General features: G+C 52.2%; 10 protein-coding genes across 10 annotated transcripts; 7 read left to right on the top strand and 3 right to left on the bottom strand.

The window, feature by feature from the left end:
- Positions 1-349: 349 nt before the first annotated feature.
- J4E90_008563 (uncharacterized protein) lies at positions 350-754 on the top strand (the record flags this gene model as incomplete). Its single annotated transcript, XM_051438086.1, has 2 exons — positions 350-379; positions 518-754. The coding sequence occupies 2 exons, from the start codon at positions 350-352 to the stop codon at positions 752-754; spliced, it is 267 nt and encodes an 88-aa protein (XP_051288085.1).
- Positions 755-970: 216 nt separating this feature from the next.
- Positions 971-1,841, bottom strand: J4E90_008562 (uncharacterized protein; the record flags this gene model as incomplete). Its single annotated transcript, XM_051438085.1, has 2 exons — positions 971-1,739; positions 1,786-1,841. 2 exons carry the CDS (start codon positions 1,839-1,841, stop codon positions 971-973), a joined length of 825 nt encoding a protein of 274 aa, XP_051288084.1.
- A 301-nt stretch (positions 1,842-2,142) lies between these two features.
- Positions 2,143-8,441, top strand: J4E90_008561 (uncharacterized protein; the record flags this gene model as incomplete). The annotated part of the gene is made up of 5 exons (XM_051438084.1): positions 2,143-4,590; positions 4,637-6,808; positions 6,854-7,296; positions 7,343-7,461; positions 7,513-8,441. The coding sequence occupies 5 exons, from the start codon at positions 2,143-2,145 to the stop codon at positions 8,439-8,441; spliced, it is 6,111 nt and encodes a 2,036-aa protein (XP_051288083.1).
- A 948-nt stretch (positions 8,442-9,389) lies between these two features.
- J4E90_008560 (uncharacterized protein) lies at positions 9,390-11,159 on the top strand (the record flags this gene model as incomplete). Its single annotated transcript, XM_051438083.1, has 1 exon — positions 9,390-11,159. One exon carries the CDS (start codon positions 9,390-9,392, stop codon positions 11,157-11,159), a length of 1,770 nt encoding a protein of 589 aa, XP_051288082.1.
- Positions 11,160-11,500: 341 nt separating this feature from the next.
- J4E90_008559 (uncharacterized protein) lies at positions 11,501-13,546 on the bottom strand (the record flags this gene model as incomplete). The annotated part of the gene is made up of 4 exons (XM_051438082.1): positions 11,501-11,663; positions 11,715-12,433; positions 12,484-12,738; positions 12,794-13,546. 4 exons carry the CDS (start codon positions 13,544-13,546, stop codon positions 11,501-11,503), a joined length of 1,890 nt encoding a protein of 629 aa, XP_051288081.1.
- A 657-nt stretch (positions 13,547-14,203) lies between these two features.
- On the bottom strand, positions 14,204-16,000 carry J4E90_008558 (uncharacterized protein; the record flags this gene model as incomplete). Its single annotated transcript, XM_051438081.1, has 7 exons — positions 14,204-14,325; positions 14,387-14,490; positions 14,551-15,236; positions 15,282-15,460; positions 15,510-15,764; positions 15,834-15,903; positions 15,953-16,000. 7 exons carry the CDS (start codon positions 15,998-16,000, stop codon positions 14,204-14,206), a joined length of 1,464 nt encoding a protein of 487 aa, XP_051288080.1.
- Positions 16,001-16,430: 430 nt separating this feature from the next.
- On the top strand, positions 16,431-17,312 carry J4E90_008557 (uncharacterized protein; the record flags this gene model as incomplete). The annotated part of the gene is made up of 3 exons (XM_051438080.1): positions 16,431-16,500; positions 16,557-16,624; positions 16,671-17,312. The coding sequence occupies 3 exons, from the start codon at positions 16,431-16,433 to the stop codon at positions 17,310-17,312; spliced, it is 780 nt and encodes a 259-aa protein (XP_051288079.1).
- An 803-nt stretch (positions 17,313-18,115) lies between these two features.
- J4E90_008556 (uncharacterized protein) lies at positions 18,116-19,954 on the top strand (the record flags this gene model as incomplete). Its single annotated transcript, XM_051438079.1, has 3 exons — positions 18,116-18,277; positions 18,328-19,078; positions 19,125-19,954. 3 exons carry the CDS (start codon positions 18,116-18,118, stop codon positions 19,952-19,954), a joined length of 1,743 nt encoding a protein of 580 aa, XP_051288078.1.
- A 1,307-nt stretch (positions 19,955-21,261) lies between these two features.
- On the top strand, positions 21,262-22,551 carry J4E90_008555 (uncharacterized protein; the record flags this gene model as incomplete). The annotated part of the gene is made up of 3 exons (XM_051438078.1): positions 21,262-21,367; positions 21,421-21,836; positions 22,066-22,551. 3 exons carry the CDS (start codon positions 21,262-21,264, stop codon positions 22,549-22,551), a joined length of 1,008 nt encoding a protein of 335 aa, XP_051288077.1.
- A 1,416-nt stretch (positions 22,552-23,967) lies between these two features.
- J4E90_008554 (uncharacterized protein) lies at positions 23,968-25,896 on the top strand (the record flags this gene model as incomplete). Its single annotated transcript, XM_051438077.1, has 2 exons — positions 23,968-24,306; positions 24,388-25,896. The coding sequence occupies 2 exons, from the start codon at positions 23,968-23,970 to the stop codon at positions 25,894-25,896; spliced, it is 1,848 nt and encodes a 615-aa protein (XP_051288076.1).
- Between the last annotated feature and the right edge of the window lie 1,510 nt (positions 25,897-27,406).

Here is a 27,406-nt window from a genome sequence, read left to right as displayed (position 1 = left end):
GGATAGACATTGTTGAGACACCCGAGCGCGACAGAATGGAAGGATGGACTGTAGCAGTTGATCTTCCTGGTCGATGGATGTAGAGATTCAGCTTTGATATGGGAACAGCTTGAGGTTAGGTCTGGTTCGCAGGATCCCAGGTTGCAGGCACATGTGAAGGTTACGGCTTCCCCAGCTTGGAAGTGGGGAAACGCGCGGAGGTAAGGCTGAAGATTAGATCTAACCTCTTATCTCCGAACCATCACCGATCAGATGTGCGAAACTTCGACTCCATCATCACTCCACTCAAGCGCGAAAGTCTCCGGAGTGCGCCGCAAATACCATACGACGTCGACTACCAACCGCAAAGATGGGTGGCCCCAACCTCGAAGTGTTCAAGGTACGTAGATAAGATCTCTACAGCGCCTCGCGCTTTGAAGCCCAAAGCGACCACACCAATAATTCCACTTGCACTCCGCCTGCACTCCAACCAAATCGAGCCTAATACTCTTGAACATACACTGACCAGACGTTCCAGTTCGGGATGTACATTCTCTTCCCAATCAGCATCATGTACTACTTCGGCACGAACCTCGACGGCAAATTCACCGTTCCCGATTTCTGGCCCAAGCCCGGCCAAACGCACAAGATCCCGTACGACAGAGACGAGATTGCAAAGGAATTGGAGAGGTTGAAGCAGAGGAATCTCGAGAACAAGAGGAGGAGAGAGGAGCAAGAGAGGTTGAGGGAACTGGGCACCGGCAGGGAGGAGTAGAGAGGTCGGGACAGCATGCTGGATGCACACGAACAACACCCTATGACAGGCACCGAGCCACGAACACGAGCGAACGAGAAGTCACGATCTGAGGTGGTGGATATTTGCTGAGAGATACCAAGCGCGAAGACACAGCTCGTTCTGCGCCGCTATTGGCGTTATTGTACAATACTGTATACTACAAAATGTACACCAGGCTGGAGAGTCAGAGACAGATCACGCAGTGACCTTGCCTCTTATCTCATCCCAGACATCATCTCCTATGCTTCCCTTGGTCCAGTTCATATACACCCCTTGTACACCCTGCACTTCCTGCAGCTCATCCAAGAAGCTGCCCAACTCTCTGGCCGCGCCCTCGTCCTCCAGAGGCACCTTGGTATCTTCGTTAGGATCATAGATGATCTCGCTCTCCTCAATTTCTACATCTAGCTCCTTCGCCAGTCTCTCCGCCGTTTTGTTCGTCAACGCAGGCTCGGTGTATAACATGACTCTTCCCTCGGCATCTTCGTCTACATCCAGCACGCCGGCTTCAAGGGCTGGCTCTAGCACCTCGTCTACGCCTACACCATCTTTCTTCCGTATTATTATCCGTCCCTTCTTTTCAAACATGAACGCTACGGTGGAGATGCTGCCGCCTGCCTCTTTTATGAGTAGTCGTATGTCGGCTAGGGTGCGCAACTTGTTGTCCGTTTGACATTCTATTATTGTGGCGACGGAGGGCGGCAGGATGGCTTCGAGTAAAAGTGATTCAAGGGCAGCACCCGATGCGGAGAGTCCTTGTCCGCGGGCTATGGCGGCTTCGATAGAGGCTTTGGGCACGGCGGACTTCTTTGCGGTCGAGATTGCGAGGGAGAGGCGGGGGTTCATGTCGGGATTCGGGCCACCGAGCTTGACGGCGTTGGTGATGTCGCGGGTCATGATAGACCGTTGCTTGGACTTGCCTGCGTCATTCTTGGCTTTGTCATGTTTGATGGAAGACCACTTGCTGTGGTAGGTTAGCCGTGTGCCATTGGATTGTGAAGGCGACGTACGAGTGGCCTGATTGTAGATTTGGGGTGGTGCTCAAGCATCGCACCTGCTCTTGCATGCGCCACTGTCTCGGACGAGAAACATATCTGCAGGAGCAGCATGTCGCATTCTCCTTGTAAAACGCAGACAGCACTGCGCGTCGTAACGGGACAGACATGGAGGCAGATATTGGTTGTTGACTTGTAGTAGTACAAAAGTTGGAGATGCGTGCCTGCCAAGACGGGGGTCCGCAACTCCCACATGCATCCACCGACATCTCCACACTGGACATCCGTCACGTCAAGACTCGCTACGACATCAGCAGCCGGATGCGATAACTGCGATAACGAGACCGACGCCACGCGATCCCCTCACCAGCCATGGCAGCAGACGAGCCAGCGGCAGACAAAGGCCCCTCCAACCCTGAACTCGACATCAAGAAGCTCCACGCGCTACCTTCGGAACAGCAAGACCTCTACTTGCTGACTTTCAGTTCCGATCTCGCCCGCCATGTGGCCTCCCTAGATGGCGACGGCGCCTCGGCCCACCAGATATACATCAAGAAGGAGATATTCCAGATCGTCAACCTCGCGTCCCCCGCCCCCACACGAGTGATCCGAACCAACTTGGGACGAGCAATTGCGGGCATATTCGAAAAAGGAGACAGGAAGCTGCTGTTTGAGTCTATCAATGAGTCGGTTGGCATAATCAACGCGGCAGGAAAGAGCGAGAAGGATGTTAGGACGAAGCATGCGGCTGTGCATTGCTTGGGTGCCATCTTCGAGGCCGCAGGCGATAGCGCTATAGGGCTATCCCCACTGGCTGTCAAGTCGCTGCTGGGACTCATCAAGTTCTCGCAGAACTACACTGGACTACGAGCGGCAGTATTCAAGGCTGTGGGCAAGGTCTTCAAAGGCGTTAGCTCGCACGCTGATGAACTCATTGCGAGAGACGCGTGGAAGCAGGCGCGCAATGCTGGCAGCGACAAATCCTACCTTGTTCAGACAGCGGTGTTCTACTGTCTGGAGCAACTACTCCGGCACACGACCTTCTTCGACAACTCGAACGACTTCGATAAATTGCAGAATGTAGCTTGGAAGGCGATCGATAGTCCCTCGTCGTCCGTGAGACGCGCGGTTGCATCGTGCATCAGCGCTGCGTTGGTGAAGAACTACTCTGAGAACGCGCCAGTTGACCTCCCCATTCTTGGCATTACCCGTTCGTCGACCGCACAGAAGAAAAAGAAGAACAGAAAACCGGGCGACGACGACGGTGATGATGTGGTTATGGAGCGCTCAGAGTCTCCGGCACCCAAGAAGTCGGCTTACCAACTCTCCTTCACCATCGCGAGTCTTCTCAAACTGCTTGCGACACAATACTGTCGACCCCAGGCTGGCAATCGCGCACGAGCTGGAATTGCCGTGTGCTACATCAAGACCATCAAGGGGCTGGGCGAGCAGATCGTCGAGACCAAATATCCAGAGATCGCGCGCAGCCTATTCACGGACATTCTCAGCAACAATGTCATTGTACAGAATCGCTACCGTACACTTAGCACTAGGAAGTTCGCTGCAGTCATACTGGAGACAGTCATTGGCCGCGAGATGCTTGGAGAATCTGGCCAGCTCAATGCCGCAAGGTTCTTGGTCAACGAGATATTGAAAGACTACCCACAGGCGCTGAAAGAACGACCAGAGCCAACAAAGCAAACTTTGATTGGGGCACTGAGTACGCTGTCCTCACTCTTCAATAGTTTGGGATCCGCTACAAATGTCATTGCGGACTCTTGCCGGGATGCACTCCTACAGGTCCTGCAGCATCCGAGTTACACAGTTCAGGTGACCGCTTCCGCCTGTCTGCGCTCTTTTGTACTTGCGTGTCCACTTCAGTTACTGCCAGCAGTTACGATCTGCATGAACAGCGTCAACCGAGAGCTTGGTCTTCTTGCTGGACCGAGACAATCACCCAGAAAGTGCGTTGGTCTCGCGAACGGCCTTTCTGCTGTTCTCAGCACGTCTACGTCTCAACCACTCCATGGGTCCGTAGATGTAAACTCGAGAGTACTCCAACAAGCCACTTCACTCCTCAAGTCGGCGAGCAACTCAGATCTGAGGATTGGGTCAACCCAGATTCAAGTTGCATGGATCCTGATCGGAGGCTTGATGACTCTTGGTCCCAACTTTGTCAAGATACACCTTTCCCAATTACTCCTATTATGGAAGAATGCGCTTCCGAAACCCCTAAACAGAGACAACATGGTACAAAGGAACTACCTAGAACTCTGCTTCCTAGCACATGTGCGGGAGTGCGCTTTAGGCTCTATCTTGACTTTCTTGGAGTTCAACAGCCGCATCTTAACGCTTGACGTTACGAAAAGACTGGCAGCGATGCTGCAAAATACAACAATGTTCCTGAATACCCTACCGGCTAAGAAGACAACGGATGATATGTCTCAACGTCTGTCACCCGCACTTCAACTTCACGACTTTGATCTCATGGTCCGGAGGAGAGTGCTTCAATGTTACACTAAACTTGTGGAGCTAAGTCCAGCAAGTAGCCATGAGGTGTTACTCCAGACAAACTTGTTACCTTTCGCCATCGCATCCTTCGCAGAGCCGGACAACTATACCACAAGCTCATTTAGTACGGCAATCGCAAGTGCTGCAGGAACGTTCGAAAGCATATGGGAGGTGGCTGACAACCATGGCTTCGGTGTCACTGGACTGGTGCGTGGTTTCGACATCACACCTCTTCCTGGAGAGCAAGAGACTGGTACCCACCATCACTGGCTCACGAGGCATGGACCTGAGTCGATTATTGACCGCACGGTATGTATCCGCTGAATCCCGAAAGAGCATCATTAACACAGCCCAGCTTCTATCACCCATCTGTGGTGCTCGTGAACACGATTCGATATCCTTGTACATCAGAACATCAGACGAGAGCCATGAGCTTCCCGATCCACCAGCAACTGAAGTCGTCAACTCGGCACTTCAGTTGTTTGCGATATGTCTACCACTCCAAACTGCTAGGATCCAAGAAAGCATTTTGGAGCAGATGACATCATTCCTTTCTGCGAGTAGCCTGCAACGCGATATTAACAGAAAGACGGCCATGATGGTCAACATTGCATATGCGGTGCTATCTGCTCTGAAGGTTGCAGTCAAGGAGACCCGCTCAGCTCCAGGAAGTCTGAAAGGACCGGCGGTCGAAAAGGTGATGCAGGATCTGTTGCATCTTTTCGTTGTCCTTCCCGACCCGTTCATCCGCAACCTTGCTAGTGAAGCTTTGGGTCGTCTGTGCAACAGCTCTGGAAACGCTCTCACCACCACTGAGGTAAACTACCTGGTCGATCAGATCGTCGCTAATCGGGAACCCAATGCTCGTTCTGGGTATGCTGTCGCGCTTGGCTGTATACACTCTCAGCTCGGTGGTATGGCTGCTGGCTTTCATCTCAAGAATATACTTGGAATACTGATGTCGCTCGGCAATGATCCCCATCCGGTTGTGCACTTCTGGGCCATCGACAGTCTATCGAGGGTTGCTGACTCTGCCGGTCTATCCTTCTCCAGTTATGTCACCAGTACGCTCGGCATGCTAGCGCAACTGTATGCTGCCGACACACACAATGATGAATCGATGTCTCCGGCATATTCGAACATTGAGATCGACATACCTACCCCCGCCGTAATCGCACGATGCGTCGACAGCACGATCAACGTGCTTGGGCCGGACCTGCAAGATGTTGCAAAGGCAAGAGATCTGATCATGACTCTTGTAGGCCTCTTCCAGGGCGATGCGGATGAGCTGATCATCATCGAGAGTCTGCGTTGCCAGGAACATATTTCGCTATACGCGCCTGGCCACATGGAGTTCTCAGCCTATGTGAAACAATTGCAACGGGCGGTTGAAAGCAGCTCAACACAAATTCGAGACATGGCTATCGACGGGTTACACAACCTCATGAGGCGCAACACGGAGGAAGTCATACGCGCTGCCGATCCCGGTCTGGAAGATCAGCTGTGGCATGTTCTCGATCGTGACTCTGAGCATGAAGTAGTGCGGAATATCATCCGCAACTGGCTGCATCAAACTGGCTTATCGGACACCGCGACATGGGTGCAGCGATGTCACTCAGTACTCACTAAAACGAAGAAGGTCGAGACGCAAGACAAGATCGAATCGAAGCCAAAAGCGGGAGCGACTGATTTGCAGGACGAGGAAGTCGCGGGCTTTGCATCAGCGTCTAATGCGCCTGGGGCTGAGGCTGGAGATGGCGCTCAAGTCAGTCAGGAACTACTCAAGTGGCAAGTGCGAACATTCGGTATGGATTGCTTGAGCGAGCTTGTCGCGATGGTGAGCAAAGAGGCCACATTCAGAGAGGAGTCACCCTGTGTCATGGCCTTACAGCAGAGGGTTGCTGATGTTGTGCGCATCGCTTTCTCTGCATCGACCGCCGGTGTAGTACAACTGAGGATTCGCGGCTTGAAGATTATCGACCAAGTGCTCAAGCTATTCGGCAAAACACCCGATCCCGACTTCGCTGAAGTCACTTTGCTTGAGCAGTACCAAGCTCAAATCGGTTCGGCTCTTACCCCAGCGTTTGCAGCAGATTCATCGCCTGAGCTCGCCGCTGAAGCTGTCAACGTATGCGCCACGTTCATTGCTACCGGAATCGTTACAGATGTAGATCGAATGGGTCGTATCCTCAAGTTGCTCGTCTCAGCGCTTGAGAACTTCTCCAGCGAATCCGAAACCGCAGCAATCGGCGATCTCAAAGGACTCAGCTCGAACGCTCAAGTCATGGTCAAAATGGCAGTCTTCTCAGCGTGGGCAGAACTGCAGATTGCGAGTGCCGAGCAAAGCTACTTGGTGGATGTACTGAAGCCACACATCGCAAAGTTGACTCCTCTTTGGTTAGCGTCGCTCCGAGAGTATGCCCGTCTGAGGTTCGAGCCCGACATTTCTTCTTCCATGGGTTCTGCCTCTCTATCTGGAAGTCTAGACACAGTCTATGCTGCGCTCAACCGCGAGACGCTTCTGAAGGTATGGTTGGTCGTCGAAAACCTTGATCAATACTAACAAGTGCAGTTCTACCAAGATACCTGGCTCAACCTTGTAGATGCTATTGCCAGCCTCATTGACGAAGACAGCGAGTTTGTGTTTGACGCTTTAGATGGCAAGACTGAATTGTCAGAATCCACCCCTAATGGGAAGTCTGATCACATCAACTACCGCGATGAGCCTGTCGCTTTCTTCTTTGTCCTCTTCGGTCTCGCGTTTGAGGCATTGGCAGGTCGCCCAGGTGATCTACAAGCGTCTAAAGAGCAAATACTGGAGATATTGCAGGCCCTGAAGAAGATCCTGCGACCCTCAGTATCCGGTCATGCAATCTACCGAGAAGTCGTGTTCTCCGAAACGATGGACATGCTGGATCGACTCGTGCTCACTGAGGGCTTGACGGTACAGACTGTCATAGTCGAGATCACACGGAACCTATGTCTTGGCCATCCATCTGCACGCAGAGACCAAGGGTAAGGACACCCTGAAGCTCTACAATTAGCTTGCTGACATTGATAGAACTACCGCCGCGGATGAGCATCTTTCCGAAGACATTGATCAGCTATTCGAATTGACCAAGATCATGGTGCTAGTCCTGTCCGGACTTGTGCCTGGGTTGGAAGACAGCACAGCTAAGGGTATGTTGGCTTCGGTATCGCGCCATAATCAGTCGCTAATTCTACTCCCAGCGCGCCACGAGATGAACGAAGAGGCGGTTGCCCTACTGACGACGGCACTCTCTGCGCTCGTAGATGCAGCGCAAGTCTTCCCATCGATCATCAAGGCTGATCTTCACGCTTGCATCCTCCACATTTTCGCGACCATACTAAGCACTGGGGCATGCCAAACCACAGTCATTCCTCAAGCACTTCCGATCTTCAAGCGCTTCATCACCAGTCTTGCACCGCATGCCGAAGGGACGGATGACACAAGCAAGCAACTCCGCGCAACTCTTTCGCGCTTCCTCGCAATTCTCAGACACGCACAGCAGCGTGAGTTTGATGCTGCTCTTGCATGTGAGAAGAACACTGTTCTTGCGACTACCATCTTGCTGAGCTCCGCCGCTTCTGCGTTCTCTCCTGATGATCCGCTCGTCAAGCGCTTTATTGACGACCTATTCGATTGTCTCGGCACGGTTACAACGAGCAAGGTAGCAGCAGGCTGTTGTCGCTCACTGTTGCTTCTACCCAAGAAAGGCGCTCTTGAGACGAGCCTTGCTAAACTCATCCTTCCCCCAACACTCGCCTTCTTGGCAACGCCCTCTGATGTAGAGGGTCTAGACGATTCTCGCACAACGCTCGCACAGACTCTTGTCACATTCATCTCCACACTACCACAAACGTCACAGCGCCAGACCGCGACCAAGATCATTATACCTGCGCTGTTGGCACGGGCGCAGAAGGAACCCAAGGCCAGCCAAGAAATTGCGGCGCGCTTACTCGAGATCGCTAGTGCGGATCAGCAGGCGTTTAGGGGCATGGTGACTGGGCTAAACGCCGACCAGAGGAGTTTCATGGAGGGAGTGCTCAAGAGCGGGCAAGGGCAGAGAAGGCAGGAGGTTAGTAGGGAGGATGATGGCATGCCAAAGATCGCGCTCAAGATGGACTTTGGCTCATAAGACTCGTTGTTCTTTGTACGGCGTGGATCTTTGGACAACATCTTCCTCTGAATTTCGTTCAATGAGCGGTTGACTTTTCGCATCTGGATGCTCAGCTTACCACATGTCAGCAAGAGAAGGAGCGTGCGCTGCGCGGGTCGCATGCATGCATAGGCTCTATTGAAGGACACAGATCCACCATTGGCGCGGTCTGCATTGTAGGTAATTCTTATTGGCCGCTGTGGCGATTGTTGGCTTTGTGCGCATCTTCAGGCTGGACAGGAAGTCATGGTTGAGCACATTAGAGCTAATTCCTGGAACGGGGCGTTCGAGCTAGACGCATTCCGGCGAGTTGCAGATCAGAAGCATGTAAGCCACATGGCGGCAGTATACTCCAACCATGCAATAATGTTCGATGTTGGATCTTGACCAGTAATTTCTACAGTCGCCTACCCGCGATTTGGGGGCTGAGCCGGTGTTATTGGTAGGACATTTCAAGCCTCCGGGAGACGGCTCACCACCGCTGCACCCGGAAGCGACTGCGGGTGTCACAGAACCACGCCTTCTCAATTCCGTCGCCAAGCTGACGACCCAGTTTTCATGTGGATTACATGTCGCGACCCGTGCCGTGGAGAAGGTATGAGCAAGAAACCGCCACGCCTGCGATGCACGTCTGATCCTGCCAGTCGGTGTCTTTACCTCTTCGAGTGTTGCTCGCCACAAAATGAGTGAATAGCCAGACAGACACACGAGACATCTTATCGGCTTACGGTAGTCTCGATCTCTTTGTAGTATCTTTAGTTCCTTTATCTTCTCCCACAGTCTCCGTGCTGAGGCTCTGCATGCTCTCTCCGCTGCACGTCGTTTCGACCTCTTTATAGCCGTCTGCCTCCAGCACTGTTACTTTCGTTCTTGGATCAGCGAGTACCCAACATCTGTTAGCCGGCCAACATTACCCCACGACGAGCGATGTCAAACGACCCCGAGGTCGAGCATAAGACGGCTCTTAGCCAAGTTCGCAATGCTCCTCACGAAAGTTCACATGGATCGGAGAAAGACGCAGAATATCTTAGCAACACTCCAGATGGCGACAACACGGTCGACACCAACTTCCAGGCTGGTGTTCAGGACATCGAAGCCGTGACGCTCTCCTGGACCACCGGAGCGCTGGTGACTGCCTATATCCTCATATGGCTGGTCTACTTCATCCAGGGCTTGGTAGGGCAAATCAGCAGCGCCTTGATACCCTACGTTACCTCTTCTTTCGCCCTCCACTCCCTCACCCCTACCACCAGCGTCCTCAGCTCTGTCATCGGGGGTGTGACCAATTTCAGCATAGCCAAGGTTCTAGACGTGTTCGGCCGCCCACAAGGATTTCTTCTCTGCTCCATACTCGCCACTGTCGGGCTTGTCATGTCGGCTGCTTGCAACAACGTTGAGGCATACGCTGCGTCGCAGATCTTCTATACCGTCGGCATCAACGGTGTTGGATACAGTCTGAGCGTGTTCGTCGCAGACACGACATCCTTGCGCCACCGAGGTCTTATCCAAGCTCTGGCTGCCTCGTCTGCTTTGATAACCGCCTGGCTGGGCGGACCAATCTCTACGGCATTTCTCAACGGAGCCGGCTGGCGTTGGGCCTTTGGCATGGAAAGCATCCTCGTCCCGGCGGTCACCCTTCCCCTTTTCGGCCTCTTCACTTACCACTACTTCAAGGCGAAGAAGCAGGGTCTGGTACCTCAGCGGTCGAGTGGACGCACATTCTGGGAGTCGTTCAAATACTACATGCGCGAGTTCGACGCTGTTGGTCTTTTCACGCTGTCTACAGGATTCGCCTTCTTCCTTCTGCCCTTCAACCTCTACACTCTGCAAGCCAAGGGATGGGACTCCCCCATGATTATCTGCTTTCTCGTCTTCGGCATCGTCTTATTGATCCTGTTCGGAATTTGGGAGCGATTCTTTGCTGAGATCTGCTTCATCCCCTGGAACTTACTTCTGGACCGCACCGTCGCTGGAGCGTGTCTTCTGTCTTTCGCTCTCTTCTTCAGCTACATGTGCTGGAGCATGTACTTTACCTCCATCCTGCAAGTCGTCAACAACCTCAGCGTTACGCATGCCAGCTACATCATGTCGACCTATAGCGTTGGTGGCTACATCTTTGCTGCCCTTGTCGGCGGCTTCATATCCTACACTGGGCGGTTCAAACCAGTTACTCTCTTCTTCTCACTCCCTATGGTAGTACTCGGAACCGCACTACTCATTCACTTCAATCAACCCACGGACAAGATCGGTTACATCGTCATGTGCCAGATCTTTGCCGCGTTTGGTGGTGGTGTCATGACAATCACAGCCGAGATCGCCATCCTGGCCGCAGTCAAGGAGCAGCAGTACTTTGCTGTCGCCATCGCTCTGGTTTCAATGTGTGGAAGTGTTGGGGGAGCCATTGGACTAACGGTCTCCTCTGCAATTTGGCAAGACGTGGTCCCCAAGAAGCTCATGGAGTACCTTCCGGCGGAAGAACTTCCAAACTTCTTGATGATCTACGCGGACATCACGACTCAGCTATCGTACCCAGTTGGATCACCCACTCGTTTAGCGGTACAGAGGGCTTACGGAGATGCACAAAGATATCTGTTCATCGCAGGTACTGCTGCATGGATCATCGGTATAGCTGGCGTGCTCATGTGGCGAAACATCGACGTCATTGGCATGAAGCAGACAAAGGGCCGTGTATTTTAAGCTACATCAACATCTCGAGACAGCTATTAGTAGAGAAGCGGGCCATCGTTTTTCCAGCTGTTTGGTCCTGAAAGCAAACGACCTGAGACCTGCAGTACCTCAATCACTATGCACTCGAAACCTCTCTCTTCAACTCTTGTTACATTGGCGAGTCGCCTGTATACTTTGTATTATCGTAACCTCTTCCCATCGTTGATGTATTGTTGCGCGCTTGCCAGAAAGAACGCCGGATGCACGATATGCAAACTCCTGAAATCCTCCCAAATTCTTCCTATATATACACCACCCATGCTTTCCATAACTCCCTCCTCTTTATTACCCTACCAATCATCTGAGAAGCCTCAGCAATGCATGCCATAGTTCGAAAACGCTTGCGACGGGTCAATAATGATGGAATCGTCCAAATTCGTGAAAGCCAACAACTCCGAATTAATGTCGTAGGCGCCAGAATCATCGAATGTAAGATCAAGACTTTGCTGTGTCTGTAGCGGGGTCATGAAGTTGCTGTGGTCGTTAGTATCATGGCTTACGTAGGTTCCTTCATTCATCACTTACGGATCCCAGTTGCCCCATAACTGAGCGATCATCTCATCATCGAGATGAACCTGCCCATTCGACCCATTCGCGTCTCCGTTGTTCTGTTGAGCCTGGCCCGTGATACCCAGGTCGGCGAGACGCAATGGTGTTTCCTCAGTCACCATTTTGGTGAAGCCAATCTGCTCCATGCCACGTGTAAGCTCCACCAACTTCTCGATATGCGCGCTATACCGGGATGTTCTGGTGTGTGCGTAGGCAAGGATGAAGATCATGATCAGCCGTAGGATACATGTGCTGTCAAAGGCGGTTAAGCTCGATAGTGTACCATCGTTTGCCATTTGCGTCAGTATCGAGATGCTCTTCTGTGCGGCGTCGATGCACATCTTGCCCATCCGCTCGAACCATATCCGTTTGCTCGAAGCTAGTGTCCCGTGCTTGATGACAAGGTATAGAAGGAAGGGCCGTGTGAGGAGTATCGTGGTGCTCCAATATTGGAGATGCAAGATTGCGACCGCACGTCGGTGCGTGGGAGGCGCGGGTACGTCGTATTTGAGGTGTGGCGGCATCTGGCGATACCACTTTTGCAGCAGCAGAAGGGAATTAGATACGGTTGAGAAGGATATCGAGTTGGCGGAGCGTTCCATGTAGACCGACTGTATGATCTCACGCTTCAAGCGGCAGAGAGATACCGATGTCGTCATCCATGATAGCGGGGTATGGAGTCCGGGATATAGTATCTTATAACCGTTAGTATTGACGCGTTGTGAATGGGCGATTTTAGACTTACCTGCTCTGACGGCATGGGTGTTGTGACCTTCGTAAACCGCTCATCTATGACCGTCGGACTCCCGCCTCGCGAAGATAGTTCCTGGTCGAGCTGGAACAGTGTCCACCAGATTCTGCGATTTTGTTCTCGCTCCGTTGTAGTTCCAGACTCAGCCAGTTGGTCACGATGTAAACCTAGAGAGAAGGCCATCTGAACGCTAGCGCCCATGTACAGATAAGCGCTGACCCTGGAGCAAAGGTTCTCCATAGCGATGCTCTGAGCAGTGGTCAGCCATGCCGAGAACAGTTTCAACATTGCCAAATGTACATACCATCGTAGCCATAGCACGTATACTATCGACATCGGCCTCATCATATACTGCCGGAATGAGTTGTTTTGCAAGTGTAAGGTAGTCCTCGGATGTCTTCAAGTCTAATGCAGCTGGCCAATCCGGAGGCGGAGAGTTGCCATTGGCGCCTACATAGTTGGCTGCGCCAATAGCGAACATCGTGTACAAACAGCACATCCAAGAGCTCGACGAGCGGGGTGCCGACTCGGAGTACGTGTTTTCTATTCGTCGGAGCAGGGTTTCCACTGGGTATAACCAGTACGTGCAATGGACATCCTCTAGAAACCGGGAGATGTAGACGTCGCACAACTCTCGACCGGGAAGGTAGTAGCTCTCTTCAAAACCAGGAGAATTCGAAGGCGAAGAGCCTGGTAGTGTAGGCGGATATGAGCCTACTTTGGGGCCTGGGATAATCGACGGGTCCTTCCTTTGCATACCCAAGGTGGCCACAGCAGCATTAAAGGGTATTTCACTGTGAGCGCCAACGTATCGAAATTTCCCTCTCGAATCTTTCATCATGCAGCCCAACGGCTCATGCAGTTCCTGTACGTCTTGTTCCTCGCCATCATCAACACTCTCTGCATCCTCAGGCGACTCTTGGTCATTACTGAAGAGGCCTTCGGTATGCTGGACAGGCTCCGCATTGAATGTGCCTTCCTTGATGGCTTTGGCAATGGTTCGGAGCGATTGCAGGTTAAGCTCATGCCCAGGGAAGAAGTGTTCGAGGATGCGCATAGAACACTGGTATTCTTCCTCGGTAACATGGTAATAAGGCCTTTTCCTTCTTGGGGTAGCGATTGTGCACACCGCGCCTGTGCGTGCGCAGTAACGACATGGTCCCGGGACTTAAGATTGTCAGCTTGTGTCATTGTCGGCACGATCGTACTACCGGTGGGAGAAACCCCATACCAGGATCAATACACTAGAGGTAGTCATTAGTTTCTTGGCACCGATTGACGTGGAGATGCCTTAAGCTACCTTTGTCTTCCTACTGCGACACCGATCACAGCTGCTGTGGACACGATGGGCGTTCGGAGCTCTGCTGGATGGGGGTGCCGAAACTCGTGGCGGGGCGACGGCCGCGTACTCGGCCATATTTATCCGACACCCTCGACAGCCCGGCCGAGTGAGATGACACTAGCGGCGATACGAAAATTTCATTCGGCAGGCTTGCAGCAGTTCGTGGAGAAGTCATGGAGCATCGAGCCCGCTGCAGTTGAGGATAAAGGAAAAGGGATCCCATTTCTAGCGGGGGATCTGCTGGGGCATTGAGCCCGCGCAAGGCCACCCTGCAGAACCTGCCGGTCGGCTAATCAAAATCTATAGCGAACACAGAATAGCGCTGTAGAGACGGCAAATCATGTCGCAGCCGATCGTGTCATGTCGCAATATTTAAGATATCTTAATCAAGACGCTCTTTGTTTCCAGAAAGTTGTTCAAGGAATACAGAGGCTCGCCTTCGCGTCCTGAACCTGATGACTTGTAACCACCGAAGGGCATGTCTACGCCGGTAACTAAGCGTCATCGAGTCAGCGCATGCATCACGTACAATCCAGTTGAATGTATATTGCTTACCTGGTGAGGTGCAGTTGACGCCGACCGTACCAGCTTCAAGCCCTGTTGCGAAGCGCATCGCGCGATCGATGTTTTTGGTGTACACTGACGCATATAGTCCGTACCTAGACAGAATTAGTCAATGTTTGTTTCAGCTTGGCCACGCTAGGGACCGTGAGACGAACTCTGTTGCATTAGCCTTTGCGAGCACCTCGTCTTCAGTCTTAAAGACATTGATGTTGACAACTGGGCCAAAGATCTCTTCTTTCATGATCTTTGCGTCCTCTGGCGTGTTCTTGAATATGGTAGGCTCAATGTAATAGCCTTCGCGTCCCGATGGAGCGCCGCCACCAGTGAGGAGTTCGCCGCCGGATTGCTTTCCCGATTCCAAATATTGTAACACAGTCTTGTGTTGCGCCTCATCAGCTTGTGGGCCGTGGTTGACGCCGTTCTCACGCGCATCGAGGGGGTCACCCATCTTGACCTCTTTTTCGAAGTTTTGCTTGAAGAGCTCGATATACTTGTCGGCAACCGTATCTTGGACGTAAATGCGCGAGTTGGCCATGCAGACTTGACCACTGTTCCACTGGATGCTGTGAGCCGTTTCCTTCACGGCCTTTTCCAGATCGGCATCTTCGAAGATGACTGCTGGAGACTTGCCTCCAAGTTCGAGGAATACTTGCTTCATGTTGGACTTTGCGGCGGCTGCCTGGATCAATCGTCCCGTGCGACTTGAGCCTGTGAACGATAATGCTCGCACATCCATGTGATGGCTCAAGATGGATCCGCTAACATTGCCGAAGCCGGTGATGATGTTGATCACACCTGGAGGGAAGCCAGCCTGCTGTACCAGAGTGGCGATCTTTGCGGACTACTATCGTCAGTCTATTGCAGGAGTGTGGAAGGAATGACGTACAGTCAATGGAGCCTTTTCAGAACTCTTCAAGACCACAGTATTCCCAACAATGAGAGCCGGTGCCAACTTGTTGGCCAAAAACAACAATGGAACGTTCCAGGGAATAATGCCAGCTACAACACCGTAAGGTTGACGCAGCGTCATGTTGACGTATCCCGGAGTCTGGACGCTCGTGGTACCTGGTCAATGTTAGTAGCCTGCTGCAAAGCTCACACTCAACCATCTTACCCTGCACACTGTATCCAGCTTCTGCATAACGATCCCACTTCGCCGCAGAAGCATAGGCATCGAAGAACTCGCCTACTGGGCGACCCATAGAGCTTGCTTCTAAAGCGGCCAACTCATCGTTGTTCTCTCGGATCAGACTAGCCAACTTCTTGAAGTATTGGCCTCTTTGGTCTGGAGTCAATTTTGACCAAGCAGGAAAAGCAGCTTTTGCTGCAGCGACAGCATTGTCGGTGTCTTGCTCAGATGCCTCGTGAACTATAACGATCGTAAGTCTGTTTTCTCCGAAGTTGGTCGCAAGCTCTTGCGTTGACGTTCCAGACTCACCTTTTGCTACGAGCTTCAATGTGGCGGGGTTGGTAATGTCAAACGTCTTCCCATTTGATGATTCAACGAACTATAAAGTAGTTAGCGGAGGCATAATCAATTGATTTAAGAGAGCCAACCTCTCCATTGATGAAGAGACGCGTCTCGATTTTTTCCGGTAGACCCATTTTGATGGCAGAAGTTCTAGAGCAAGTATATGCAAGTGTCCCTTGATAAGGGTTCAAAGGATTGTGGCAGCGTATGCTATCTCTTCCGTGGGGATAGGTGCGGTAAATTTGGAGAAGCAGCGAGGCTGTGGCACGGCGTTGCTTCGATGACCCCACCTCGGTGCCGTCTTGCTCCACACGTTCTCAAAATGACCCGCCGGAAATATCAACCCGCGGCTTCAGACATGTCGCGTCCATATCACCGCCAATATAGGCGAGCCCATTCGCGGAGCCCTCGCAAGAATTCCACCCTTGCTGCGAATCTCACGTTGGGGAATAGTTCCCTGTATCGCTGACAACTTCGTGTTAGACTGATAATGATAAAAAGCGGCGTAGGGCCTCAGCGATCGGTTGAGTTGCACTTTCATAACCTTTCCGAGACGCCGACATCATGGGTAGCGAGATTGAGCAATTGAAGGCTATGGTGGGGAAGCTTCAGGCGGAGGTAACGCGTTTGAGCGGTATGTGCTTAGTCAGCTATCGATTAGCTTCCTGCGGCCTGCTAAGGGAACACCAGATCAGGAGGACATTCGCAAGCTTCAGTACACTTACGGGTATTATCTCGACAAGTGTCTGTACAAAGAGGTTAGTAGAGCGAACATGCTACTTGACTGGAAGCTCATCTTAACAGGTCGCCAACCTCTACTCCAATCACCCAGACACATGCGTTGAGTTCCTCGGAGGCCGATACAATGGCAAGGAGGGCGTCAAGAGACTCTACATCGGTCGCTTCGCGAATGCCTTCGTAGCCGGACGCAATGGCCCTGTGCATGGCTTTCTTCTCGATCACCCACAGATGCAGGGCATAGTCGACGTCAACGCCGATGGCACGCGAGCCAAAGGTCGCTTCCGCAGCATGATGTCGGCCGGTACCCACGATAGCATCAAAGATACACACCCTCGCGGCCTAGTACAATGGTGGGAAGGTGGCATATACGAGAACGAATACATCAAAGAGAATGGGGCATGGAAGATCTTCAGGTTGAAGTACTTCCCCTTCTGGCACGCGACCTTCGAAAAGGGGTGGGCGCACACCAAGCCGAACTATGTACCCTTCCTTTCGAAGACGTACCCGGAGGATCCAAATGGGCCAGACGTTCTTTGCGATCGTCCGATGCTCTGGCCTGACACGCGCGTCGTGCCATTCCACTACAATCACCCTGTCACTGGCGAGCAAGTCGCCGACGATGATCTTAGAGCTCCACACTTTGGTCAGGATGCTTCAACAAGCACTCCTCCACTCGTGCTGAGCAAACCAGAATCTGACTCGTAGAGGCATGCTTAGCTTAGAACGTCGAATGACTTTATGACTATACCTGCGTTGCATGTGTCGATATGGCGCATGAAGACGTAGCCCTTCCTTTGCGTAATGCGATTGGAATGATTCAAATATTCGAACAAATGATATCAGGTCTTTCGTGCTCGCATCAACTCGTCAGTGGCGTTTTTGGTGTCGTACAAGCACAACGCGGCCACGGCTTCAGAGCTCTTTGCATCCTACTCTATGCAGTCTGACAGGTTTATTGGAAGCCCAAAGTTACATCGCTAATGATGCGCAGCAAGCCCTAGAGAAAGAGCAAATGCTCGCGACCAAAGTCGCCACGCAAGCCTTCACAGTCACCACCATTTGATTTGCGTTATAGCCAGTCTTCCCGGTAAAGCACCCCTCTCAGCGGCTCGGAGACGGAGCAAGGCGACCTATCATCCCTGCGTCAGCTGCGTGCTATGATCTGTCATAGCTATATTCGGACGAGAAACTCTCAGTTCAGCGCTACGGCTATGTCCGTGTCCAAAAGTGTAGCATTGTCCCATTTTCAGGGTTCAATGCTGTGTCGGACCAATAATGCCGCTTGCAATCCCGCGCGGTCGCATCAATCCGGGCACAACAACCCCTGTAACCATCTCCAACTTCCCCGCAAGTCCACCTCCCCACATGCATACTCGTAACTTTCGAGCACGGCAGTACGTCTGGTAGCAAACTAATGCATCTCCTTGCCAGAACGAAAGATTGTAATATGAGTGACAATTAGTATTAGACCACCTTACTGCCAGGCGGGAGAGCACAGCACGTACGCGATGGCACACATATTCTCTCTCGCGAACCCTGCCCCATCAGCATATCATGGAGGGAGCCGATCGGATGACCAAGTCAAGTTCCCAGATAGTGGCTTCTTCCAAGGCTTCAACAAACCATCGCGCCTCGAAGCCGACATCTTTGAGCTCGAGACGACTGGCACAGTGAGTATGCCGTCCTGTAGAGATAGACCGCGGAAGCTCAGTCCTTTCAGATACCCAAAGATATAAACGGAACTTTTTTCCGTATACAGCCAGATCATCGCTTCCCACCCTTATACGAGGAGGACATACACTTCAACGGCGATGGTTCGGTTTCAGCATTTCGTTTCGAGAACGGTCACGTCGACTTCAGGCAGCGATATGTACATACCGACCGGTTCAAGGCGGAAACGAAGGCGCGCAAATCTCTACTTGGCCGATACAGAAACCCATATACCGATAATGAGATGGTGAAAGGTATTATAAGAACAGCTTCCAATACTAACATCATCTTTTGGCGCGGGGTGCTGCTAGCCATCAAGGAAGACGGCCCACCTTTCGCTATGAATCCAGTCACACTAGGGACCATTGGCCGATATGACTTCGACGGTCAAGTACAATCTCCAACTTTTACTGCGCACCCCAAGTTTGATCCAGACACAGGAGAAATGGTATGCTATGGCTATGAAGCTGGAGGTAACGGGTACGATGCCAGTTGTGACATCGTAGTATACACGATCGACAAAGATGGGAAGAAAACCGAGGAATGCTGGTACAAAGCACCGTTCTGTGGGATGATACACGACTGTGCTATCACAAAAAACTACTTGATCCTACCACTCACACCAATTAAGGTCAATGCTGAAAGGCTCAAGAAGGGCGGCAATCACTTTGCGTGGGACCCAGACGAAGACCAGTGGTACGGCATCGTGCCTCGTCGCAATGGAAAGCCAGAGGATATTGTCTGGCTACGCGCCGACAACGGTGTGTATGCCACTAGTGATATCGTGACAGGCGCTAACAATTCCAGGCTTTCACGGTCACGTCGCTGGCTCCTACGAAGACTCGTCGGGACACATCGTCGTCGACCTGACCATAGCTTCAGACAATGTCTTCTTTTTCTTTCCACCAGACAGCCAGGCAAACACACCCACGACGTTGCTTCAACGTAACAAGCTCGTCTCTGACACTTACCGCTGGGTCTTCGATCCCAAAACCCCCACGAACACACGGGTACAACCTCATAAGCTCTTTGGTATCAACGGCGAGTTCTCACGAATTGACGATAGAGTTCTAACGAAAAAGTACAACCACTTCTGGCAATGTAACATCGACCAGAGCAAACCGTATGACTTCCCGAAGTGTGGCCCGCCCGCCGGTGGTCTCTTCAACGTACTGGGACACTATGAGTGGGACAGTGGGAAGAAAGATACATTCTGGGCAGGACCGACATGTACTTTCCAAGAACCGGTTTTCGTTCCAAAGGCCTCGTCTTCTCCATCAGACTTCGTGGAAGGCGAGGGATACATCATGGCTTTGCTCAACCATCTCGATGTTTTGCGCAACGACATCCTCATCTTCGATGCGCAGAACCTCTCCCAGGGGCCGCTGGCTGTCATTCATCTACCTGTCAAGTTGCGTCTGGGTCTGCACGGTAATTTCATCGAGCAGAAAGACATTGATGAATGGGCGGAGAAGCGGAAGGAGGGCGGTGAGGTTGGGCCGGCGGTACCGGCGAAGGAGATGTTGCCGTGGCAGAAGAAGATGGCAGAGGAGGAGGGCCTTGGAGTTGCAGTGCCAGTACCAGAGAAAGACTTTTTCAATGGGTCGAACGGTGCGATTGGACTCAACGGTAGTTGATTTGTCGGTGAGATTTAAGTGACAAGGAGAACCTGCTACTGCAACCCGATCTCGATCGTGCTCGTATACCTGTCTCCCCCATTTGAACGGTGCATTACTGGAATCCTGTTAACCTTGATCGTCTGGGTGTATAAGAATAGTGAGCACAAACTGTTTGCTTCAAATTAGTACAGATACTATTCAATACTCACTTCCAAGTCACACAAGCGCTTCTGTACAGTTCCACCCCCCACCCTTTTAGCAGCCTTACGGACTGGAAAAGAGGGATTCTAAGCTCCGACTACAATTTATTGAATCCTCAAGAACTTCCTGGGGTCAATTGGGTGCACAGACATCATGCCCCCTTTCCTACCATTCTAATGATGGGCCCGCCTCTAGTACTAAGGTGGCGGTGAAAGCACCCACTCCTTATATAAACCAGCTCATTTCCATGACCACGGGCCCATTATCTCCAGTCCGGCTGGTCAACTGCATACCGACTTACCAGAATCTCTTTTTGAGCACGCCCGTCTACCCACTAAGCAAGATCAAGAACCAACCAGAAATCCCTTTCAGATCGACCTCAGTCATGGCCGATCAATCCTTGCCAGGAGGAATATTGTATACAACTCCAGCTCCGTCCTCCGGCATGGATCACAAGGCCTTACGCAAAGCTCGAAAGTCCGCGGGAAGGGTAGCTAAGGGCGGAGTGTGTGTAGTCAACGAGCAGGAAGCTTGCGCCGGAGAATCCCCATCTATCGATAGGCGGCCGATCGAAGACACGATCCAGTACGAGTGTTGCATATGTGGAGATGACTTCATATTGTCCGAAGGTGTCACTCACTGCACAGAACACTTCATGTGCAACGAGTGCGTCGTTGACGCATACAATGCTGCTCTCGCCGACACTGAAGCCTTTCCAGCCCGGTGCTGTACTCCACTTCCACGTCGTCTTGTAGAACACTTGCTGAGCCCAGAGGTCCTCGAGACCTACTCACTCAAGGCGCAGGAGTACTACATACCACGCGCCATTCGCGTCTATTGTGTCAATGAGCAGTGTCGCTCATTCATCCCAAGATCTCATGTCAACAATAGCTATGCCTTTTCCACGGTGGCCCACTGCGGATGCGGGACTAGCACCTGTGTCGGATGCCAGCATGAGTGGGCAGGCCAAGAGCACCGTTGCGTAGTATCCGACGAGCCAGGTATGAGGCCAAACTGGATGCCCGAGTACTCGAGCATCTGTCGCGTAAAGTCATGTCCAAACTGTCGGGTCTGGATGGAGCACAAAGAAGCCTGTAACCACATGACCTGTCATTACTGTCGTCATGAGTTCTGCTTCGTTTGCCTACTACCTTGGACCAACGAAGGCTTCCATCAGGATGAAGGTTGCCCGTCTTACGGAGATCCAGTCGAGGGGTATGACGATCAGGGGTATGAGCTTGGTGCTCGTGGCCTGCATCGAGACAGTGGCTATAGTCGCGCAGGACTCAATCGACTTGGCCAGCAACAGTTAAGCCACGCCATCACGCAGTACGATGCGGCTTATGATGGCGATGGCTACAACGATCCTGACTTCGATGATCATGGCTACCATGATGAGTTGGATGATGATATAGACTATGGCGACGAACGGGGTTACGAAGATGATGAACTGGAGTACGACGAGGATAATGCAACAGACGAAGATACGTCTGATGATGAGATTGAGACCGACCCAACAGATCCGGCGCAAGTGGTCCATGACCCCGAGGATGAAGCCGAGCAAGATGGTCAAACTCATAACGTTGACGACGATCAATCTGAGCTGAGCTGGATCGACGGGCCTCAGAATGATTTCAGCGAAGACGGCGAAGTAGACGCAGCGCAGAGCGAGGCTGACGTAGTTGCTCCTGCAGACGATGTCGTTCCAGTCGGGATAACAATTGTAACTCTACCAGATCCAGCACCACCACGCCCACGGCCGTCACCGCCATCAGATATGGCTCGACAAGAGATTCGTCTGCGCCGACGCGTCCCAATTCTGGCCCCGAGACCACACGACGCTAGCGTCATCTTCGACGGCGGTACTCCGAGCTTCCTGCAGCTCAACTGTACCCACTTGTGGCGACGCAAGATGCTATATACGACAGAGTATAGCTATTCGCGCTGCAAAGGATGTGCATATCGTGCGAATAGTTGGACAAACTTCTGCTGTCTGCGGGCTGGTCGCTTGTGATTGGTGCTCACAAAGCTTCCGCTACCGATTCTTGGCCGAGTGGGAGTGCGCGGCGAGTATGGTGAATGTCTTCATTTGGGCAGAGAAGGGTGTCGTACCGTTCAAGACTGAGCGTCGTCGAAAGGTGAAGAAGGTGGAGGACGAGATTTGGGCGGATCGCGACGAAGACATGCTGGGTCTCGCGAGACTAATCAAGGTTTTTGAAGCCCAGCTGTCAGAGCTACAGCCTTTTCTATACTATGGTTTTGGAATTAGTTCGTTGTTCGAAGAGCTGGAGCTGGAGATGCGGAAGGAGTACTGGGCTGTTACGGAGGAGGATGTGGGTATGCCTGGGCTCACCATGACGTTCGACCTGGCGAGGAACTTCTCTGCACCATTGCGCTGGGATGAATCGACGTAGCCACGTACAGCGAAGGAGTCCGGCAGTGCAATGATAATCGGATCACTACGGAGATCTGCAATAGCACATAGCAATGATTTCATGGAACCCTGTAGACGCCTAATGGAACGACGACGTTCGCGTAGATGTGACGCGCGGTGATGACGTCATAGCGTGGCATTTTCGCGCGTCAACATCTCGGGGCCGTCTTCCGACCTCCTCCCATCCAAGATCAACACGACAGCAGCTACCAAAAGACAGCTCGAATTCAACGGCCATAACACAATCTTTCTTTTCGCTCCTTGCTTTCATTTGCATTACCTTCTGTCTCATTTCGTAGCGTTCATGTGCATCGTCCAATTATCCAGCTTTATGCCTGCCATGTTCCCTCCTTCTGATAGTTCGGTGACGTGGACTCTTTCTTCACCGGGTGAGAGTTGTGAGCGTATTGTCACATCTAGTTGAGGGCACCAGTTTCGTGCTCTTGACATACTCTCGCGTAGCTCTCTTCTTCAACACACTGCATGAAGCAGTAGAATCAACGAAAAAAGGGTGGGTAATTATCCTCCGCTTCGTCAGTACGAGCCCCCAACGCAGCTCGCACTTGGGCTCTCGTGAGACCTCTGCTCTTACATTTTCGCCGTTGTATTGGCCCGGGGGTCGGGCAATCTATTTGGGGGTTATGTGCTCGCGAAATCAAGAGTTGGGGGCTTACTATATGTTACCATGCGCATCGGAGCGCGTTGGGATGCGCCGTTCGATCGTCAGCAAGAGCTCCAACACTCTCTCGCCTAGGTCTCGAGACCTTCGTGTGGTACCGTCACTCACGTCCGTCTCGCGGTTATTGAACGTCCTCGCCCAGTTGGGTGCTCAAGGTCCAGCCCAAGGAACGTAGTTCCAAGAACTCTTGCGCGAGATGAGGGCCAAGCGCACGTTTCTTCCGTTCGGTCCGTGGCTACCCATAACACCCACACGAGGAGCCCGCTCTCACAGATGTCGGCAAGAACCCGTCATACAGCGTAGCGGGCCCTTTGTGCACATGGTATGACCATCAGGTCTGGGGGCAGCATGATGGGCCTCGTAGGATGGCTGACTTGCACCGTAAACGGCGGGATCCATCCATGTGAGCGAAGGTTCGGAACAAAAGAGGTACTCAGGGGTACCGAAGAGAAGTGGGAAGGTGGGAGGAGGGGAGGAAAGGAAGGACAGTCAGGAGGGATAGTCTTGTTCTTATTGCAGCCTCTCGGACCCCGGCGGCCGTATTGGCTCGTGCCCCACCACGTCCGTCAGGTATTTTGATCACGTTATTCACTTGCACCGCGAAGGGTGCCTAGACGCACAGACGTACTGAAATTCCTTCCTCTACTTGGCGTGCTCTACGTTCTTTGAACCACTGACACCGAGATCGTACCTTATCCCCCTTACTAAATACCCGCCATGCCTCCCGGCCACCATCAATCGATCAAGTCCAACAAGCGCCGCAGATCTCACTCGCCAAGTACCGACGACAAGAAGAAACAGAAGCAGACGCAGAAGCGGACGGCGGAAACCACATCGACAAGGCGACATGACACTCGCAAGGTTGCAGAAAATCCCCCGGAAAAACACGTCGCCTCCAGGACCAAGTCAAGGGCGGCAAGGCGCGCGGCAGCGAGGGATAGGCACACTCGTAGTACCGCTCGCTCCGGCAAAGCGTTGGCTGCCGCTCCAGTAACTACACTGTATGCGACCGCCATAGATCTTCCCGATGAAGTGATTTTGATGATATTTGACTATGTAAGTACTCCTTGGTATTCGCTCAAACTCCGTCGTAACGTGACTGGCGCTCCAGCAGAGTGTTGAGGCTAACTTGGGTAGTGCGGAAAGAAGAGCCAGTTGCAACTGTCGAGGACCTGCAAGGCAATGCACCGAGTTGGAACGGAGGCACGATTCCGGGATATCGACATTGTGGTCGGCCGGATAACGTCCAAGACGACCCCCGCTCACTTCTCGATCGTCCTCAAAAACTTGCGTTTCACTCGGCATCTTCGTATCAATGCACTGGATAATGATCGTGGAACAAGGCTTTTTAAGCTTCTTCTCAACCGTCTCAAGGAGCTCAGCCCAGTGTCGCTACGCTTCGTGGGTTCTCTCAATTACAAGTCGTACGTCGGACTATACGGCCTTCTCACCAGCAAGGAGCGTGGTAAGAAACTCAGATCTAAACTTCGCAACCTCGATCTTCCAATGCGACCGCTTCGCGAGATTTGCCGACCTGGACATAGCAACTCGGAGCCTTTCAAAGATGGTGGCATCTTCAACCACTCGGCTATTATCCGGTTCCAATCAGACAAGCAACTAGAAAAGCCCCTGGCTAGGGAGATCAGCGTCGTAGGAGATCACGATCCCAGCCAGCAATTGGACTCCGGCACCCCGCATAGTGTGGCGCAAAACGTCATCCAGATGATGGGTATCGAGACTCGAAGTATTGATGAGCTGGTGGTCTTTGGCCGACATACGACTAGGGACTCTCCGACCTTCTATCTTCAGAACCCTTTCGATAACTTTGGTCTTCACTTGCCTTCGAAGCCGTTCGGGCTCAGAGAGCTGAGTCTTGTTGGCCTCGATTTCCGGCAACTACGGCCTGCGATGTTTACTTCATTCAGCATCACGACTCTTCGCACTCTTCGGGTGAAGCAATGCTGCTGGTTGAAGAGTCTTTTCGAGCACCTGATGAGCTCAAAGGACCCTCTTCATCTTCATACGGTCAAGATCAATATATACAGCTATGGAGAGTATCTTCAGCCGGATGAAGCTTTCGGATTCGCCAAGTTCTGCAAGTCATTTTCGACATTGAAGAAGCTTGAGATAGAAGCTGGTGCAGATTGGCAAACTGACTTTGACGCACATATTCTCAGTTCACACAGCGAACTCGAAGAGTGCTTCCTGAGTCTCGGCAAACCATCACTAGACATGGCGACGATCGAAGTTCTCCAGGAGAACCACAAGAGTCTCAAGGTGTTAGGTTTCAGGTGTCAAGAGATAGCGGGATCTTTGGAGCGGGGTCGTTTATCACAAGAAGGTGAAAAAGAGATTTCTCTTTTGGCTGCTGAATTACCGCTGTTCAAGAAGTTGGAGGAGTGGCAGTTGATCTGCGATACCCCTCGCTCCAAGGACGTATTGGGTAGTTTCAAGACCATTGCGACGGAGATACACCAGCGCGTCGCGGCTGCCTTTGGCACACGTCCACTCAACATCAACACCATTTCGATCCTCACTCGAGACATCTTCTACACCCTAGATGAGGTTGACGCTGGGAAGATACCCCACATGCATAGGTTTCATTTCTCAAAGGTGGTAGCAGAGGCTGGGGGTATTCAGTGTTGAAGGAAGGGACGAAGACTGGTTACCGCATGTGGCGAAAGCTCCTGAGTACCGTATTAAGTTGGCGTTTGTGAAGCGGAGATATATGGAGGGCCTCCTGGAAGTGCTGCAGGTAGATGGAACAGCAGGACATACATGGACTTTGAGGATGACAGGTAGGACGTCAGAGATAGCAATCACATATTGCACATACACATCTTAGCGCCTAATTCATGGTTCCACATCAGGTCAGATGGAGCGACCCGAAGCTGTAGGATGTCAAGTCGCACGCGAGTACGAACCTTAATCGACGCTCTGGATGGGTGGACTTTGGGCTCGAATGGGAAGTTCGTGTCGTGGGCGCTTTATCTTTGTGTAGTACGTGTGATCTGAGGCACCACCTAATCAGCCACGTAGTATAGGATGTTGCGAACTCGTTGCCACTTGCGCTGCTCGTCGAGCATGTTGTTGGAATGTATGTGGGGTCTGGTTCTCCGACGTATTCGTAGTCGGCAAGCAAACTAGTCAGATAGGGGCCTGTATTCGCGCACGATACTCCCTGTGACTCTCTTGCCCGGCCCTGTTGTGGGAGACATGGCAAAGAAGAAGAGACTCCATGTCGGTGCTGCGGGAGTGGGAGAGACCTGTTGGACATTCTTGGAGACGAGAGGACTGGAAAGGACCCATATTGTGATGACTGGGTCTCTTCCGGAAACGATCCGTACTCCGATGACAAAACGGCTTTGGCGAATTTTGGGTCTGGAAACGGCGGGGGCATTAGGTCAGTTCGACATAATGGCGTGGACGGTGGGACGACAGAGGAGGCGCCTTGGGAAGACGTCTGGATCTGGATTGGGTCGCTCTTGTGTCCAGTCTCCCTCCTCTTCGCGCTGACGTCTCTTCCGGGGTAGAAGAGTCTACTCTGCCACGTTTGCAGCTGGTGTCTTCCGCCTGCGCGACTTCAGCATCCTCTGATATTCTCTTTTGGCTCATACTGCTGCGCCGATGATGTTGTTCTCGATGAGGGACTGGAGTGGATGCCGAAGTAAAGTCTGTAATGCCGTAGTGCTGGTGGTTGGTGCTGTACTGAGAGAGGCCTGAGGGGTGGTAGTGGGGGTGGGGGTGGGGAAGACGCCAGCGCAGGATTCATGACGTCACCCACGCTCGGTACAGCCGCTAAACCGCAAAGGTCTGTCTCTAACTTAAAGACTCCGACCTACCTACCTACAGCTCTCCGTATTCAAGTACCACATATCCCAATGCTTAGGATAGTTGTACTCGTAGCGCATCTTCAGCTCTCCGGCTACTGCAGTCTTTAGTCCTCGAATTGCTGCAGCGCGCAAAGAGGGCCGGCATCGCACTCGTAGTAGTAGCTAATTTGGCGCAACTTGCGCGCTGCAGCACGCGCATCAGCTTACAATGTATTGCATTACAACTATCAGGTAAACAAGAAAGAGGCTGTTTGTGCTAGCTGTCCTCATCGCGGCATTTCTCGTGGCGTTTGACAGAGAACTAACACTGCAAAGGCATCCAC

Source organism: Alternaria incomplexa, assembly GCF_024043165.1.
Source record: "Alternaria incomplexa strain BMP 0042 chromosome Unknown scaffold_13, whole genome shotgun sequence".
NCBI classification, from domain to species: domain Eukaryota; kingdom Fungi; phylum Ascomycota; class Dothideomycetes; order Pleosporales; family Pleosporaceae; genus Alternaria; species Alternaria incomplexa.
The sequence above is the reverse complement of the archived record's forward strand: the minus strand, read 5'-3'. Positions and strand labels throughout refer to the sequence as shown.